The sequence below is a fragment of the Panthera tigris genome, chromosome E1 (genome assembly GCF_018350195.1).
Source record: "Panthera tigris isolate Pti1 chromosome E1, P.tigris_Pti1_mat1.1, whole genome shotgun sequence".
Taxonomy (NCBI): domain Eukaryota; kingdom Metazoa; phylum Chordata; class Mammalia; order Carnivora; family Felidae; genus Panthera; species Panthera tigris.
Genome location: NC_056673.1, coordinates 13,265,148 through 13,280,904, shown reverse-complemented (window position 1 = coordinate 13,280,904; position 15,757 = coordinate 13,265,148). Strand labels below are relative to the sequence as shown.

Here is a 15,757-nt window from a genome sequence, read left to right as displayed (position 1 = left end):
CCAAGGCAACATGTATAGACCAAGTTACAGATATCCATGCTGACCTGCCCCATCTTGACACATGGTTCACCTGCTGTGCGTCGGGGATTATGGGTATTATGCAGTGCATCTCCCTCGCTTCACCAGTGAGTTTCTCCTGGGCTAATCAGGGCCTTGTCCCTCACTGGCTCCCCATCATGAGTGATCCCTGCTAGTCCTGGAGGGACTTAACCAAATGTCAGTTGGTGGCATTAGCCCCTTAGGCTTTTGTCTCCGGACGGGGAATGAAATTAATTTCCTTAAGGGTTTTAGGTTCGCAAAGTCAAATATCTGACTACAGTGTGAATAACTTTTTGAAAAAAAGGACCCTCAACCGGGAAGAGTGCATTCTTTCTTTTCGTTAACTAGGTTGCAAGAAGCAGTTGAAGAGGGGAAAAATTCAGTGTTTGTCTACTTCCTCAGAGTGGAACCTTACACAACACGCTTAGCCTCTCTGAGCCCATTTCCCCACATATCAAACAAAACTAAGTCTCCTCACACCCACTCACCCTAGAGTCTCCTCCTCTAAGCTGGTGATACAAAGCCCATGAGGTCACAGGTGTGAGGTGAAAGTCCTTTATGAACTGTCTATGCCATGGTTCCAAATGGCATATTGTCCACTTGTTGCTGAGCTGCTCCAACTTTAACCTGAACTTCTCTTGCTGTGTGTTCTTTTTCCTAGTTCTTTGAAATTGAAGAACATGATAAGCAGTTGGCTGATGATTTCTATCCTTCTTCCCCTGAAGTTCATAGAGAAATGTGGTAAGTTTAGAAATGGGCCTCTTTGTAAAGAGGGAGATGGTGCTATAGAGTAAGTGGCCTGACCAGTTTGTAGCCAGTGGCTTCGGATTGTCCAGACTGCATGTGCCTGCCTGCCCGTGGCCAAACGACCAATCGGTGATGGAGCAGACCCAGGTCTGGAGTCCAGGAGTTTGACAGGGAGCCAGACGGTTCCAAGATAATTGGCCTTTTTCACAGGATCCTTGTTACTTTTCCATGTCACCAAAGTCAAACTGTGGAACTCTGACAACTTCTTGCCCTGTAGACCTCACAGAGGAATTATGTGGGTCCTGGGAGATGGGCAGAAGCAAATGAGGTGGCCACCTTTTTGTACCTGGTTCTTCTCTCAGGTTCAGATACCTGAGGAGTCTGCCTGGCATCCCCTGGTAAGATGAAAAGACCTTCTCTTAGGAACCGAGGAACAGGGTGCCGCAGCCCAGGAAGGGGTAGGGCCTCACAGAACGCAGGCTGGTCGTCGAAAGATGCCTTAGGGTTTGTGCATCTTTGTGAAGCTTGATCTTCAGAGCAGGGCCCTTAGAGGGCTGCATCATTCTATCAGTTCTCCTACTGCCTGAAACATTGCTGAGATTCCTTCATGAAAAGAAAAGAAAGTGTTTAGCACTCCTAAGATGGCAGGCCAGTTATTTTGATCATCAGCTTGGCTATTGTCAAGGGACAATAGCAAGGCTATTTAAGGGATATCTTCAAATCCCTAACAATTTCAAATGAACCTTGTACAAGCAATACAAATCCTGCAGAGGCTTCCCAACCATACACAGTGGCTGTACCATTACAGTTATCTGGCCTCTTGAAGGCTCTTCCAGGTTTATTAAACAATCAGTCATGTTACTTTGCAGTCACACCTTGTGGATAAGCAATTTCCAAGAAAGGGAAGATTGCACCATCCTGGTGTTCCTCAATACGGATTCCAGAATCCCGCCCCAGACCTGTGGGATCATATTCTCGGGGCCTAAAAGGCCCAAGTGTATGTCACACCCGCATTAGCAGGCTTTAGATAAAGCCTTAGGAGAGAAGAGCATATCCAGCCACCACCATCTCAATTAAACAGAGGGGAAACTTAGGCCCAGGAGGGGGTAAAAGTCTTCCCCAAAGTCACAGAGCTAGAAAACAGCAAAGGTGGAACCTGCCTAGTATCCCTGCTCCATTTTATTACTTCACCTCCTTTCCTGAATCTCATTGAAAAAGAATGGTGGAAGCCACCATAAAATCAAGTGAGTGAAATTGGGTTTCTGACCTCATTCTGCCTTGCCTGTCTGCTCTTTACTTTGGGCGTCGGTCGTCCAGGACTGGATGAGATGATTGGCCTTCAGAGTTTGTGGTGTCTGACTTCTCCGGGTGGAATCTTGAGGTACTACAACCTAGTGGCAAGAACCTGGGCTTGAAACTTGGGTATGAATCCTGCCTCCATCACTGAGCCGTGTGGGCAAGACACTCCCTCTTGGGATTCTCAGTTTCCTTATATCTGAATTGGAAATGAGAATACCCACCTCTCACTGTTACAATAATTAGAGAATGGGTTAACAGTGTTAGCAGAGTGGGTGGGGTGGGGAGCACAGTGGGCGGTGCCAACAAGTATTTCTTAAAAAAAAAAAAACCCAGGTTTTTCTCAGGGGAAACTTGGGGTGGTTTCATTAAGACTTATTTGGTAATTCTGATGTGTCCAGAGACTCTTCCTCCAGGGCAAACTGTAAAATATGCTTTCCCTGGATATGATGCCTGCTTTGTAACTGCCTTCCATCTTGGGCTTAAAAATGCTCTGCAGTGTTTAAATGATGACGAGAATGGTCACCAGCAATTATTTAGCACTCAGGCCATGTGGAGGGTGGGTCGCAAACACCAGTGTTACATGTAGTGCCATTCTCCCCATTTTATGGGTGAGGAAAGACAGACCCATAGAGGCTCAGAACCTTACCCATTGTCACACAGCGAGGACGTGACAAAGCCAGGATGAACCGTGTGACTTCAGAGCCCAGTCTGTCAGCTGCTAAGTGCCACTGTCTTCCCTGGTTCTAAGTGAGGGGAGAGTAAACATTCCCTGATGTGGTTCTATGAGAGTTCACAGCCTCCTCTTTTAAAATGCAAAGACTGCGGATGAGCAAAGGCATGTTGATCTCTCACTCACCCTGACCACAGCCCAGCAGAACCCTAGGGCACCAGAGCTTATGGGTGGACCCAGAGGTGTGGGTAGCTGCCTGGCCTCACTTTCAGGATCCCTGTCCTGGGCACTGTCTCGTCAGTGGTTTTGCTTGTCTAGTGAGGCCCTCAACTCTAGACAGAAAGTAACATCAGGGACTTACGCACTACTGCCCCACCCCGCTCCACCCCACCCCCAGCTGTGCAAGCCCAGAACAAGCCCAGAACAAAGCTTCGGGTTGACATCAGAGTGTGGAAAAGGGGCAGAGTTGCCAAAGCCACCTCCAGGCCCTGAGGCTACACTTAAGGGAGGGATCATCTTACTCAGCTCTGAGAAGCTTGGCCTCTGAAAGGGCCAGCATGGGGACAGACCTACTCAGCGGCACTCAGCCAGGCAGCTGTACTGAGAGCATGGAACTAGAGACCTCAGACTGTGGGAGTCTCAGCTTGGAGGCTTGCAGATGCAGGTGACAGAGCCTGGGTCTGCATTCATGTGTGCAGGGCTAATGTGGGCCCCTCAGGGGCCCCAGGCAGCAGAGCCAGGCCCGGGAGTACAAGTTCCAGGCTAGCCAATTCCTTTGCAGGAGATGAGGTTACTATTCCTAGAGATGTTCAGGCAGAGGAAGAGCACCTTCCAGGTAGGAGTAATGAAAAATGGGATCAGACAGTGGAGGTTAAATTAGGGAACTTTTATGTTCCCTTCCAATCTGAACACCTAAAAATCTCAGATCTCAGTTCCTCATCTTCTGCCCAGAGGGGAGTGGGGAGAGAGAAACCTGGGGCTGCCTACAGCTGCTCCCTCTTTAATCAAGTTGAGCTCCTTCTTTCCCCTGTGGACTCCCTTTCCTGCCCAGTCTAGATTCGTGACCACTCCTTAGCCCTTGCATAACCGTGAAGGCCTCGAGGTAAGGGAGGTGAGGTGGACAGGTGCCTGGGGCTTTGAGCACACCTGGGAGTAGGGGTGGGGTGTGAGTGTGGGCTGCCCAAAGAACACTGGAAGAGGTCGGGGAGAGGCTGGCTCACTCTGGTTCTATAGCCAGGTTGCTCTAGGGTATTTGGCCTTCCCAACCTGCTTCCGCCCTCACTCCCAAGGCCTATTTGTCTACTTTATCCTGCATCAACACCTTAATGCCAAGAAGAAATCCCTATGTGAGACTGTGGTGTTCACCATTCTCCAGCCCCCAGAGTCAGCCTCAGGAAGGGGATCAGTGAATGGGTTTAGCTAAGTTAGTATGGAGCCCAAAAGGGTTCTTTAGAAACAGGATAGCTGGGCCCTGTGTGTCTCTGAGAGTACAGGAAGGGGCTGGAGCAGTTCTACAGGGCCATTTTAGCCCCATGAACAGAGGAGACCCCTGTGCTTTCCCATCTGAAGAGGTGGTTCAAGTCCACATTTTCCAGTCCCGGATCGATCCTTGAATTCCTGCGTGACAGTTTTTGGGGCTCCTATCTCTGGGTAACTCAGCCCCAGAGCTTCTTGGTGTGGGAAAGAGGAAGCTACACTGTTTCCTGCTCAGGCCTGTGTCTGCCTCTGTCTCTCTGGTGTCAGAGGGAAAAGAATGTAATGAAGGCTCAGGTTTCCAGGTCCATCACTTATGCCCCCCAGGACGTCCACATCTTCTCCTAGAACATGGGGGTTGCCGTGAGTCAGCGCTCATGAGTTCAGATGTCAGGGATCCTTGTCCCAGCTTTTCCTTGTGGGCCTGAGTTCTCTGACCTGATGGCTTGTCATTGGTTTGGGCCCTTCCAGAGTCGACAGTCGATCTCACTGTTCCTCCCACTGTGAAGCTGGAAAATGGAAGTTCGGCCAACATCAGCATCACCCTTCAGTAAGTTCCCGGGCTCAACTCTACCATCAGCTGAGTTCATTCACCCTGTGGCTGGGTCAGAGCTGACCCCTGGCTCCGTTCATATTTCAAGTGTGATGCCTTTGCCTCTTCACTTTAAGACAAACTATGGGGTGCCTGGGTGGCTCAGTCAGTTAAGCGTCCAACTTAGGCTCAGGTCGTGATCTCCCAGTTCACAAGTTCAAACCCCACATCGGGCTTTATGCTGACAGCTCAGAGCCTGGAGCTTGCTTCGGATTGTGTGTCTCCCTGTCTCTCTGCCCCTCCCCTGCTCATGCTCTGTCCTCACCACCCAAAAATAAGTAAACATTCAAAATAAAAATTAGAAAAAGACAAGCCAGAGAAGGGTCAGTGGATATGCTATATGGTATTCTATATGGTATTATCAAGTCCCTTCTCTCTTGAAAAAATAAAATTTTAAAAACAAAAACCAAAAGACAAGCCAGAGAAAGCGAGGCGATAGCAGGTGGTCTGCAGATTGAGGTCCTAGAGTCTTTCCCCACCAGCCGCTGAATCCTTGTTTCTGGTCAGAAGAGGAGGAAGGGGGATTCTCCATAGAGACGTGAACCTTTTCCCCTTCTGAGAGATGTCCTTAAGTGACCAGCAGTTGATGTCAGACCTCAGGGTTGTCCTTCCCAAGGCTCTGAGCATTTGATGACAGCCCTGAAGATCAGGGGGCAAGTTGCTGAGCTGCTCACCAACACTTCTGAGATCCCTCCTGAAAGCAGAAGTGAACATACTGGGTGAATCCCATTCATGGCAACCCTCATGCTTAGCCTTGTCTGAGAGTGTTCCTTGCTGACCTTTGCTGGTTTAGGGGTGAGGTGCTGGCTGAGTACAGACTGCCAGAGAGCCTGCCTCCTCTTCCATATTCTTCACTGCTTCTCTCTACTCTTGCCTCCCAGCCAGGAGGATTCCCCAGGATGAAGGTCTAGAACCCTGTCCTTTACTCTTTGCCCTTCTGCCTTTTCTTTACCTCTCCTGGGCAGTCTGATCTCAGACCAAAGCTTTGGTAGCAAGGCTCCCTAACAGACCTGCATTCCGTCCCAATTCCTGCCACCTCTCTATGTGGATACCTTATAAATCTGACAGGCCATCCCCTCACCACATCGTCCCTCTCCAGAATCCTTGAGTGGCATTCCATAGCCTTCCAAATTAACTCCAGGCCTGTACATCCACACTTGAGGACACCACCGACTACTCCCATCAGACACATCTCATGGCTTTCTAGGGACACACCTATCCCTGCTCACAATTGAGTCCTTGGAAGCCTTCTCCACCAGAGCAAATGGCATGGTCCTGTTGGCCTCTGGCAGTCACAGCCAGTTCCCCACCTTCTCAGGGTCTCACCTGGCCCCCATGGGCTTCTTGTCTCCTAATACAGATAGAAAGCTCCTAAGGAGCAAGGACCCCACCTGTCTGAGACTCAGGACCTAGCACATAGCACATTTAATGCTAATTGCTTGAGAAGTGACAGGCCTATGTGAAATCGAGAGGGTTGGTTGAGATCTCACAGTGTCCGGCTTCTCAGTAGTAATCAGACTCTTGTCCTCCACAGGCATCCGTTAAATGCAACTTTGGTGATCACTTTTCAAATCACATTTCGTTCAAAAAATGTTACTATCCTTGAGCTCCCTGATGAAGTAAGTAATGAATTTTAACTGATGGGTGGAGAACTGCTGGGTAACAAAATAGTCTTTAAGTGCGTACCTGTAGAAATAGGCCACCTTGTTTTTATACTGTGGGCCGCCCCTGTTCCATCATTCTCGAAATCTCTGATTTTGGCTTTGTTGGTCTCTTTGACGATGGGCATTTTATGCCACATAGATGGAATTAGGAAAGTGATGGTAAGAAATTTGAGGCAAAAATGGTCCTGGGAACGTAGAAGAAATTCATATGATGATTTTCTAAAATTGTGCTACTTAGAGGGTATTGGTGGACCAATACTATTGTCCCTTCTTGAAAACCTTTTAGAAATGCAGAATCATGGGCCCCATCCTAGACCTACTGATTCAAAACCTGCGTATGAGCAAGATCCCCAGATTATTTAGGTCCACACTGAAGTTTGCAAAGCATTATTCTGAGATTCCATTGGTTGAGTGTTATTTCCAAAAATCAGTGCCAAATGCTGTCTAATGATCACGATTCATAGCCCTTATGCATTTATATGTTAATATACACACTGCTTCTACCTTACCAACATTTGAGCCAATTACAAATTGACTAAGTAAAAAATACCAATAGGGGAGAATAATGTAGAGAATAAACAGTGGTTTAAAAAAAAAGACAAAATAAATGCAGGGATAACTCTGAGGCATGTCACAGGCCCTGTGTGGTTGTAGAAATGGGCTGCAAGTTGGCTCTGAGGCCCCTGGCAAGAAAACGGCACTAAAGCATGCGATCAGATAAAGCCTGTCAACCCAGAAGGGCCTTGTGTGGGAAGGGAGTCCCCTCTCACCCTTTGGTGAGCACCACGCCTCATTAGACTGAGCCACTTCTCACCACTTCCTCCTGCCCTGGGGTATGAAGCCTGCTGCAGGGTAAGAAAAGCCTGGTGGTTCTTACAGCAGGTTGTGGCACCCAGCTGACGTCTGGCGTGATCCACAGATCAAATTTAGACTCTGAGGAATGACATTGATCGCCTAGTTTCAGGTCAGACTGCTAAGTAAAAGTATCATCTTTTCGAAATCCGTGAAAGTCAAACATCATTTTAAGCAAAAGAAGCCTGACACAGTAAAGTAGACTGTATGCTTCTTTGTGCATAAAGTGCACACCCAGTCAAGGCAAATCTGTGGTGTTGGTCAGCATAGTGGTTTCCCCTTGGGGCTTAGGTGTGACTGGAAAAGAGCCGAATAGGGCTTCTGAATGCTGGAAGTGTTCCATTTCTTGACCCGAGTGCTTGATCTTGGTTTGTGGATATTATTTCATCAAACTGTGATGTGTAAACTTTTCTGCACATATGTTATAATTCACTTTCATAAAAATGTTAATGGTGGATAACATTGTATGTCAACTATAATTAAAAAAAAAAAATCAATGGTGGGAGTCAAATCCAGTTTTAGAGTGATCCATATGAGTACCAACCCACTTTCCAGGAGCCAACCTATATGGCCCCTCCCATCCAACTCTAGCCAGTCCTGTCTCCTGCCTTTGGAAACTACTGGTTAGAACTAGGGGCCTGACCTATGAGCCTTGGACAAGGTACCCCACCTAGCACATCAGATTCCTCACTTGTAGACATAAGGTTAATAATGTCTGCTTGACAAGGGTTATGAGGATTAAAAGCCATAGCGAGTATAAAATGTCTAGGATTGTACCTGGCATGCAGAAAGAAAGCACAGAGTGAAAGATAGTGGTAAATTTTGTGGACCTAAAACTGCTCTTAAAAATAAAGTTTATTAATTAAAAAAAAAAAAAAAAAAAAAAGATAGTGGTAGTTATGATTTCCTTCTGCCCTGTACCAGTTGATTTCCAGTTGACCAGTTTTCTTCCTTCCTAGTTCCTGAAGGGACGTAGTGGCCCACTTACAAATACACAAACAACATTGCCAAGAAAACCTGTTAAAAATGAGAAAAAAATAGCCAAAAGTAGTATCCATCATGAGGACGTAGCTTGCAAGAGGTGGGCCATGAATTAGACCCTGGGCTTTGCGGCAGCCGCTCATACCATTTTATTTGTTCCGCCAAAGCCCCCTGATTTCTAGTGCTAAAAACATAAAGTCCTTCCAGGGTCCTCATAAAGAAGCCACTGAATTCTAATGACTGCATCCTCACAACGCCTGTGATATGGGTGGAGGTGTGGGGCCCAGAGCATTACCCAAGGAGCAAAGAGGGGGAGACAGTTTGGGTCAGCAAAGGTATCATCCTGCTCCCTGCCACATTCGGGGGATTTGAGAGTATCCAAGGAAATGACTGGGAGATCAGATGTTGCAGGCAAGCCTCTCTCTTTCTTGGAGAGAACTTTTGATAAACATAAAATGTTTATCGGAAATGAGGGTGAGAATGTTCTCCCTGACAAGTGTCTGTTGATTGTACCTCTTCTGTTTTGTCACTTGGCAGCCACACTGGGCGTGGGGCAGATGTTGTTTGTGGATATTGAGGAGCCTTCCATAATAGCAGAAGTAGAAGTAATAACAGACATAGTATTTATGGACTTTATGTCATTCATAGCAACCCTGAAAGGTAGACACTTCTGTTATCCACTTGTACAGGTGAGCAAACTGAGGTTGAATAACTTGCCTGAGATCACATGGTTAGTGAGAGGAGAGCTGTCCCACCTTCCCTGGGAGTTGAGGCCTGAGGGCAGGGCTATTGTTCTGCTCAGAAAGTCTAACACACAGGTGGGGGGAGGGGGTTCTTGGGGGAGGGGTAGTTGGTCCAATGTTTCTCCCTTTTGTTAGTAAGCTCTTGGAAGGTCCGAACTGTGTGTGATCCGTCCCACTATTTCCTAGAGTGGAGCCTGGAGCTGGACACTCAGGTCCCAATAACTATGTAGCACTGGATCGAATTCAGTTTTCCTAACAGGTTGTGGTGCCTCCCGGCGTGACAGATTCCTCTTTTCAAGTGACGTCTCAAAATGTTGGACAACTTACTGCTTATCTGCACGGAAACCATTCCAACCAGACCGGGTAGGCTGGCCTCAGCCCACACAGGCTTAAATGATGAGATGGGAGGCGGGCATCGTCGGGCACATGGGGGCTTCCTTGGAGCCCAGCCTCTGCTCATCCCCAAATTCTTTCTAGCCCGAGGATCCGCTTCTTGGTCGTCCACAGCAATATCGTTAGCATCATAAACCAGGTGATTGGCTGGATTTACTTTGTGGCCTGGTCCATTTCCTTCTACCCTCAGGTGATCACCAACTGGAGGCGGAAAAGGTAACCAACTCACTGAGCTTTACTTACAGTCACTTGGGGCTGGTAAGATGGGAGGCATCCCAGCGAGGCTGTAGGCAGCATGGGTTCAGACTTTCTTCCTCGGCTCTTCTCTCTTCCTGCCCTTTCTAGAAAGTTGTCCAGTATGACAGCTCTAAGAGCCTGTGGCAGGACTTGCAGTGCTAGGCATTTGGTCTGTGGCCCAGTTCAGCCCCTCCCTGTGAAAGCAACGAATTGGGGCTTCTCAGGGAAGCAGAGAATGTGCTGGGAGGGAGGAGTCCACCACATCTGCGGTTCTTGGTCCATCCAGCCCTGCAGGAATTAGTGTCAAGTCCTGCTGCAGTGCTAGAGCTGGGTCCTTCAGCCTTGGAGGTTAAGCGACCCCACCCTGACTTTAAAGACAAAGTGGGCCTGGAGTTGTGTCTTTGCATAGCAAGGACCCAAGCTGTCCTGCAGTTACCCCAGCCACATGGGCCTCATAGGGCTGCTAAGCTGGGAGCCAGGGACGGAGATGCTTTCTCTCTGAAGGAGGCCTCCAGACTTCCCTCCGGGCCAGGGCTTATGGAGGCAGAGACAGGGGAAGGAGGGAGGACACTGGTTCCCAAGAGGGTGGGATAGTGTGGCATCGATTGCGGTGTGCAAAGGGGCCTGAGGACAGTGCTCTCCTTGGGAGAGCTGGGCCCTCCTCCCCATGTGTTGGGAGCTCTGTCCCCTCCCATCTTTCCAGTCTCACCTTTTACCCTGCTTTGTCTCTTTGTCGCTCCCATGCCAGTGTCATTGGTCTAAGCTTTGACTTCGTGGCGCTGAACCTGACAGGCTTCGTGGCCTACAGTGTGTTCAACATTGGCCTCTTCTGGGTGCCCTACATCAAGGTAATGCCCACTGCAGCTTGGCCCCGGTTGTTTGGTAGCTTGGCTGCACCTCACCCCCAGGCTTCTCCCAACCCCTCAAACAGGAGCAGTTTTTCCTCAAGTACCCCAATGGAGTGAACCCCGTGGATAGTAACGACGTCTTCTTCAGCCTGCACGCAGTCGCCCTCACCCTGGTTATCATCGTGCAGTGCTTCCTGTACGAGGTGAGAGATGAGCTGGTGCCCACCCCACCTCAGGTGCCAACACCCACCACCACCAGCCGCCACCCATACCTCCTATTTTATAGAAGACACAGAAACTCGGCATCTGCTTACTGGGGCCGAGATAAGAGGCCCGGCCCCATGCTGGACACAGGGAACACCCATGAGCCCAAGCCCTCAGGACCCCCAGGTGTGGGGTGAGAGACACAGAGGCAGTGATGACCCAGCGGGTTGAGAGTTGAGTAGGACGGGAGGACACGGGCAGCTCATGGAGGCCCTGACACAACCAGAGAGGAGGGGGAGGGCGTCAAGGAAGTGGCTCTGAGTTGTGGTCCATAGTATAAGTGATGTTGCCGTGGTGGCGGGGCGGCCCCAGTGGGAGGACAGAACTCTGAAGGCCAGGGGGCAGTGAGAGGAACTATGACCAGATGTTTGTGGCTGGGGTTCAGGGTCCCGGTGAGGGGAGCAGGCTCCTGAGGGGTCCAAGGGTCTGGAGTGCCAGGCTGAGGAGAATGGCCTCCGCTGCACTGCTGGGGGCTGTTGAGTGCCTCAGCAAAGAAGGCACCATAAGGCCGGTTTTCAGGGGATCACTGACCTGCACGTCTTCTCTCACTTCCCTGTGGGTGCAGTGTTTCCTTCAGGGAGTTCCCTTTGCACATGCAAGGTCAGCCGGGGACTGCTTGGTTCCCACTGTCACGGACCTTCTAGGTTACCTTTCTGTGAAGCCTGGTGAAGGAGACCTGCTTTGAGGAAAGGTAGGGGTGAGGGATAGATTCCAGAGATGATCAGGCTCCACCTGGATCATGGAACAAGTCTGGGCTGGAATGGGGCACCAGGCCTCCAGTGTGTTGGGGGCCACGTTCCCAGCCCTTGGTGGCCTCTGAGAGGTACCCGTTCTGCAGTGTGGGAACAAGAAGCAAATGGGCTCTGGAAAGTCCAAGAATGACTGAACTAGAGATCCTGATAGCGACAGTGGTGTGCTTGGCACTGGACTCTCAACCCCCACCACCTATCCCCTTCCCTTCCCTCTCTCCATCATCCTCAGCGAGGCAGCCAGCACGTGTCCTGGCCTGCCATCAGCTTCCTGGTGCTCTCGTGGCTCTTTGTGCTCATCACCATGATTTTGGCTGCAGTCGGGGTAACCACGTGGCTGCGGTTTCTCTTCTGCTTCTCCTACATCAAGCTCGCGGTGACGCTGGTCAAGTATTTTCCACAGGTACCTCCAGGGCCCTCCTTACTTTCCACATGGCCATTAGAGTGAGAGGGATGAGATACAGACCCCAGGTGCTCCCACAGGGCAGCCCGTAGCCGGGGTGAGGAGGCATGAATGGAAGGTTGCAGTGGAAGCCACGAGCGCAGCCAGAGCAGGGCCAGGCAGAAAGCCGGCCGTAAGTACTGCTGCTCCTCCCTGGAGCCAGGAATCGCCTGAGGAAGTCAGTGGAGACTTCTCTGAGCTCATGCTCCACTCTGAGAGTCAGGTTGTGCAGGTCACTTCTCTCGCCATCCCAGTCTTTCCTAATGACTTCGTCTGCCCCCTACTCTCGCCCCCTGTTAGCACAACTGATGACCCTGAAGAGCAGCAGCCGGATACTTGGAAAAGATTAAGTGAGAGGAAGTGGCCCGGGGCTGCGACCTCTGACCTCCATCTCCCATCCAGAGATGCCTTCCTCAGAGGTCTCATCCAGGGTCCACTTTAGGGGCCTTCAGCATGCTCCCTCAAGTACTAAGGCCTGTTCAGATGCAGAGACCTAGAGTCAAACACATCTTGCCCCATAGCCCAATGGCCCAGGACAGGGGAAGGTGTGAAATAGCTGCTAATGGTGGGCTCCACCCCTGAATCTAGGGCCTCCTTTAACCTACCCCATTTCCAGTGCAAAAGCCCCCTTTTCAGTCTCCCTGGTGCAGGGAGGCTTGTATTTCCTGGGCTCAGGAAGGATAGCATTTTGCCAGAGTCAAGGTCCATCTCCTGGAGGGCACGGAAACAGATCAAGAGCCTTAAGGATGAGCAGGACTTAATTGTGTGGATGAGAGAGGAGGGGGCATTCGGGGGGGGGGGGTGGCAGCAAGGAGACCTTGCTGGCTGAGCAGTGTTGAAACTAAGAGGGCCCTAGGGGGCTGGGGAAGAAGGCTTCGCAGTTGAGGGGGATAGGTCTTGAGGGAACCGGGGCCACAGTTCCTGAGTGTGGGAAGGCTTGGGCCTGGTCAGTCTAGGAGGCAGGAGCCCCACCTGGAGACGCTTGGAATTGTCCCAAAACTGGAGAGGTGACCGCAAGCATAAAAGAGGGTGGGAGAGGACAAAGGGGAACTCACAGGTGGCTGGCTGAGAGAAGACCACCACAGGGGCCATGCCCTCCCTCTTGGATGATAGGGAGGTTGCCCCAGTCAGAGAAGTCCAGAGGGTTCTGGTGTTGGAGGAAGGATGTGGGGCAGCGGCGGCAGGAAGTGGGGGGATGTCCACGTAGACCCACCCACTAGACCTAGGAAGCGGAGTCCCCAGAGCCCAGCCAGAGCTGTGGTGGAAGTCCAGTCCACTCTACCGATGGGGAAAACTGAGGTTAAGAGAACTCCAGTAACTCTCCCGAGATAACCTCCTTCCCGGGGTGGAGCTGGGGTACCAGACCAGACAATCAGACTCCTAGCCTATGTTGATAAGCACAACATGAAGTCCAGGCTGAGTTTAGGAAGACCCTTCAATGGAGATGAGAAGAAAAATCAGTTGCTAGAAAACCAGGGCAGGGTTTTGTCACAGAACAGGAAAGGATGAAGACTATGGAGAAGCAACATCCCCCACTCCTTTGCAGTTGCTAGGTGCAGGGATGGGAGGAGGAGGGCTGTTGGCCGTGCACCCAGATGAGACCCCCTGGACCCGCCCATACTCCTTCCTCTGCTGGCAGAGATTGTCAGAGCCCAAAGGTCACTGTGTTCTTTGGAGCTGAGGCCCAAGCACATGAGTGGGAGGAATTAGAGCTGCTCTTGTTTAGAGTGGCGGTCACAAGGTGCATGAGGCAGCCACTCAGCCCCCTCACTGCCGACCTTATGTCTGCCCATGTGTCTGACTCAGGCCTACATGAACTTTTACTACAAAAGCACCGAGGGCTGGAGCATTGGTAACGTGCTTCTGGACTTCACCGGGGGCAGCTTCAGCCTCCTCCAGATGTTCCTCCAGTCCTACAACAATGGTGAGTCAGCCAGCAGGCTGCCTGCCCGTTCAGCGGGCTGGAGGCACAGGGTGGGGGCCAGGCTTCCTGGGACACCCCTCCATCTGACCCCCAGTCCTTCAGCCTGGGAATCCAAGCCAATCCCAACACCCAAGGTGAGACTTACCTAGGGGCCTTGGCAGCTGGAGGATTTGTGGTTTCCTGGGCAGATGAGGACCCCCCCACCCCCACAGCCCCATATGCTCCAGCTGCTTCAGGAGCTGCCAACTTAAAGCCAAACTCTGTCCCCTGTGGCTATTAACAGACCAGTGGACACTGATCTTTGGAGACCCAACCAAGTTTGGACTCGGCGTCTTCTCCATCTTCTTCGATATTGTCTTCTTCATTCAGCACTTCTGCTTATACAGAAAGAAACCAGGGTATGACCAACTGAACTAGCACCCAGGGACCCAGCATAAATGGCCCAGGCCCTGCGCCCGCCACGAAGGCTGGGGCAGAGTCTGGAGTGCAGGGCTGGCGCCTTGTGCTGACAGTGTTGAAGCGCTCTCTTCCTCGGGGCCAAACGCCTTATGCGCAAACCAGCCTGCCTTCAGCCAGGATTCTCCCAGGCCGGGCTGGGGAGGAACCTCTCTCTGAGACAGACACCAGATTCTGCTCTGATACGGAAAACCACACTGCTGACGGCCCTTCCCAGGCCTTGCCGGCCAGGCATCTGGCCCTCCTGCATCTTGATGCCACCGTCTTTATTTTCTTTAAGGCTTCAGGCAGCACACACGGGTTCTGACAGCCGTCCCAGGCAGGATTGAGTGCTGAGCTTGGAGCCGAAGGCCTTGACCTAAACAACCAGTGTTTCTGGGAGCAGCTTGAAGGACTGACCCTGCAGTTGTGAACCAAGGGTGCTTTGCTGCCACTGCCGTGTTCCCAGAGACCAAGGAGCCTGGTGACGTGGCCAGTGGACTCAGAGGTGCTGGTGCTGGTGGCAGAGGGGATAGGATATTGGGGTCAGGCCTTTGGGGTCCCTTCTCTGAAGGCCACAATCTCTGAGCACTCACCGTCCTGACACTCCTACGTAATTCAACTCCCACAACTTAATCGCAGGTGGCCCCGGCCAGGGTCTGGCAAAGAAACTGTATTTCTGAGCCTTGAAGTGCCCAACAGATTGGTTCTGAGCTAGGCTTATGCCCAATCCCTCTGGATCTTTATCACACTAACCCCTTTTGGATTTTTTTGAGGGATGTTTTGGAAGTAAGTAGCTTAATTTCTTCACCTTCTGCCTACCTCCACTTTCCCAGAGTCTGGGGCCCCACGTAATCCCCTTCAACTGCTCCTCATCCTGCATCTGGAGTATGGGATGGACGCGCGCGCCCACACACACACACACACACACACACACACAAACCTGTGCCTTAGAGGCCTGTAAGACCTGCCAATTGGTGAGTGTAGCTCCCCTACAGGGGAAAACTGGCCCCCTTCCCTCACTTCCCCCAGATTCCTACCTGAGCCTCACCAATTTTTTGGCTGTTCAGGAGCCTGAGCCTGACATACGGACTTGAAACCACCTCACACAATCCTCATGGGCCCAACCTTTATTCCAAACCCCCTTCTCTTCTATCCCAGGCAGCTCTCCTTCCTGTGGCAGGAGGGGAGTGTCCCAGGATGTGCCTTGTCAGTTCACTCTCAAGACTTTTTTACTACGAGATCAATGTGAGGTGCCTGTATCCTTAATTAAAACCTGATTTGTTTCCTTTCTGCACACTGAGCCTTTGCCAGATGCAGAAGGCAGGTGTGTTGGCTTCAGAAACAATCCTTAGGGCTTAGGGAGACAGCCCTACTCAACCCGTGAAAGGAAACGCCAGGGGTT

At 51.0% G+C, this 15,757-nt stretch overlaps 1 protein-coding gene across 6 annotated transcripts in view; it reads left to right on the top strand.

Annotated features, from left to right (window-relative positions):
- CTNS (cystinosin, lysosomal cystine transporter) overlaps nucleotides 1–15,640 on the top strand; it is a 17,788-nt gene extending 2,148 nt beyond the window's left edge. For 4 of the 6 annotated variants that reach the window (XM_015534850.2, XM_042967826.1, XM_015534851.2 and 1 more), the window contains exons 2-12: nucleotides 701–780; nucleotides 4,700–4,778; nucleotides 6,355–6,439; nucleotides 9,320–9,423; nucleotides 9,538–9,669; nucleotides 10,439–10,538; nucleotides 10,622–10,741; nucleotides 11,784–11,954; nucleotides 13,800–13,917; nucleotides 14,201–14,315; nucleotides 14,654–15,640. In XM_015534850.2, coding sequence (XP_015390336.1) covers nucleotides 720–780; nucleotides 4,700–4,778; nucleotides 6,355–6,439; nucleotides 9,320–9,423; nucleotides 9,538–9,669; nucleotides 10,439–10,538; nucleotides 10,622–10,741; nucleotides 11,784–11,954; nucleotides 13,800–13,917; nucleotides 14,201–14,315; nucleotides 14,654–14,702 — 1,134 coding nt within the window. In that variant the 5' untranslated portion in view covers nucleotides 701–719 and the 3' untranslated portion in view covers nucleotides 14,703–15,640. Of the gene's footprint in view, nucleotides 1–700; nucleotides 781–4,699; nucleotides 4,779–6,354; nucleotides 6,440–9,319; nucleotides 9,424–9,537; nucleotides 9,670–10,438; nucleotides 10,539–10,621; nucleotides 10,742–11,783; nucleotides 11,955–13,799 lie in introns of all 6 variants that reach the window. The other 2 variants (XM_007076158.3, XM_042967827.1) reach the window with 2 other exon arrangements.
- Nucleotides 15,641–15,757: the final 117 nt, after the last annotated feature.